Raw genomic sequence first — 2,421 nt, forward strand, 5'->3', positions numbered from 1 at the left:
TATATATATATATATATATATATATATATAGAGAGAGAGAGAGATCATTTTTTTTTGTAATCAGTTTGAATACAAGTACATCCTAGAGTTCTGTAGGCTCTACAGTTAAAGTTTACTGTTTGGAACAGAAGCATGTTTCAATGGTTTGAATGACTTATCCATCACTGTGTTAAGATTCTTTTCTTTAGTTATTGAGATAGTTCACATCTATATTGAACATTCACAATACTCTCTACTTGTCAGTTTTACTAATTATAGTTCTCTTACCTGTAAATGTTATAAGATTTCATATGTTAATCTAGCCATACACAGTGTTAATTATATTTAATGTATGACTTGCAATTGATTCTTTGTCTTGATATATAAAGTAGATTTGATTTGTGACATTTGTTTATGCTGAGCTCTATTGTATAAATAAACCCTGGTAATTGGTATTGTGGGAAATTATTCAGTTTTGAATTGGTAAGGTCAAGGTTGACTTTAGCCTGCTCAAGTTGAACTTTCAATTTCATGGACAAGTGTTTTTGTTGTAGCTTCATCGCTACTAATTATGGCCGTGTCACAAGCCTGATTTTTACATTGCTATTAATGGTGTCATAATAGTTTTACTGTGTCGAAGTGAAAGGAAAAATAATTTTTGAGTGCAAGTCAGGTTTTCATGTCTCTTTTTGAACTTGCATCATAACCATCTAGTTTAAGCTAGTTATGGCTATATAGTTTATGGCCAGTGCTGAAGTAGAAAAGCAATTTGAGGAAGTTTTTCACATAGTGTATATAGTTTAGAATTACAAGTCTTAACAGTGATGATTAAATTTTTTCTGTTTCAAACTTTTCACTCTAGTACAAGAATGAGTGAGGTGTGGTGTCAGTTACACATTTGACAAAGGAAGGTTTGATAACTAATATGTCACTGCTGCTTCTATTGTTTTGGTATACTAAGATATTTAAGCTGTTATTTTCTTTGCGTTTGTATCCTGATGATGTGTGTGTGTGTATATTACCTTTATTGCAGTTTTTGATTGTAAATTATTTTTTTTCTGAATTGTATTTACTGTCACTTTAGTTTTAAAAACTTTTAGTATAGGCCATTATAGCAAAAGAAGTACTTCAAATATATTTTCCTAATCATATAGATCAGGAGAGTTAAAATTATATGTTTCACTTAATTGGTTTTTATAGCTTAATAAATGTAAAAAGCAGGATTAAGTAAGATTTTAGTGATAGCATACTGCTCTAGCACTAAATCATACAAAAGTAAAAAATTCCTCATGAGGAGGGATGGAGAATTTGTAAATGTATTTGGCTACTCAGAATTGTAGCTGAGTACCCAAGTTAACTACTTTATATTTATTCCATCAGAAACTTAGAAATGACTGTTGTTTGATTTCCTGAGTGTTGGAAATCACCAGACAAGTTTTTGAATGCAAGTTATAACTGAATGCTATTCAGGTACACTGATATTTCAGTTATCTAGAATTTATAGCAAATTTTAGGATGAGTTAATCAGAGAATAAATTGAACATGGACAGTTATGATTACTTAAGGAAAAGAAGAAAATGCAGAAGAATGAATGAAAAAAAACTTAATCTATACAACTAAATGTATTGCTGGGGATTTGCCTGGATTGGTCATCTTGTAAGTTGGAAAAGTATGTCCACACCAAATAAAGACAGGATGTTCCAAACTTGAGAGAAACAAAAGCAGTTAACACTTCCTCAGTTTCTAAGAAATTGTAAGCTAAAACCACTTTGATTTTATTTGGCATGAAAAGAAAAACTCTGAAGAAAATATGGTTATAGTGTATCTGTCTTAATACAAGATACCAGACATAGTTTCTTTTTTTTTTTCTTTTTTTTTTAGTTTTACTTTTTTTTCTTAGTTCTTTGGTGATATTTAAAATCTAAAAATATTTTTTTATTTTGGAATGGTAATTAATATTTTTTAATGATTGGTTTACAGGGCTGTAGTGGAACAGCAGGGGATGGCTAAATTATTGGCCAAAAAAATGGATAAAGCTCTTCAGGCTGCTATGGTTGAACTGGGTCAGCAGAGCCCTCTTTGGGTTGAAGCTGCAATTCTAAGAAAAGTGTATCATCGCATCAGGCTAAAGTTACCTCTCGATAAGTTCATTCAAAGTTGCAATAGGGTATGTTTTAATTCTTCTATTATCATGATATCAAACTGACATTCATAGCTAACATGATGCTTGCTTCTCAATTGTTTTAAGTAATATATGTATGATTTACAACAAAAAAATTATAATGATAAATTTTGAGTTGATTTTTATAAGCTGAGATTAAATTTACTTGTTAAATGTTATCTTTGTTACAAAAACTGTGGATACATAATGTACCCGTGTTGGTGATCAATAGGTTAACAAATATTTAGACAATATTCATATTTAAGTGATTGGTATAGACT

The 2,421-nt window shown here is 30.0% G+C and overlaps 1 protein-coding gene across 1 annotated transcript in view; it reads left to right on the top strand.

Annotated features, from left to right (window-relative positions):
* Nucleotides 1-1,711: 1,711 nt before the first annotated feature.
* The window catches only part of LOC106464247, a 41,167-nt gene continuing 40,457 nt past the window's right edge, over nucleotides 1,712-2,421 (top strand). The window contains exons 1-2 of the mRNA XM_022391963.1: nucleotides 1,712-1,732; nucleotides 1,960-2,146. Coding sequence (XP_022247671.1) covers nucleotides 1,982-2,146 — 165 coding nt within the window. The 5' untranslated portion in view covers nucleotides 1,712-1,732; nucleotides 1,960-1,981. The remainder of the gene's footprint in view (nucleotides 1,733-1,959; nucleotides 2,147-2,421) is intronic.

This window comes from Limulus polyphemus, unplaced genomic scaffold (genome assembly GCF_000517525.1).
Source record: "Limulus polyphemus unplaced genomic scaffold, Limulus_polyphemus-2.1.2 Scaffold1598, whole genome shotgun sequence".
Taxonomy (NCBI): Eukaryota; Metazoa; Arthropoda; class Merostomata; order Xiphosura; family Limulidae; genus Limulus; species Limulus polyphemus.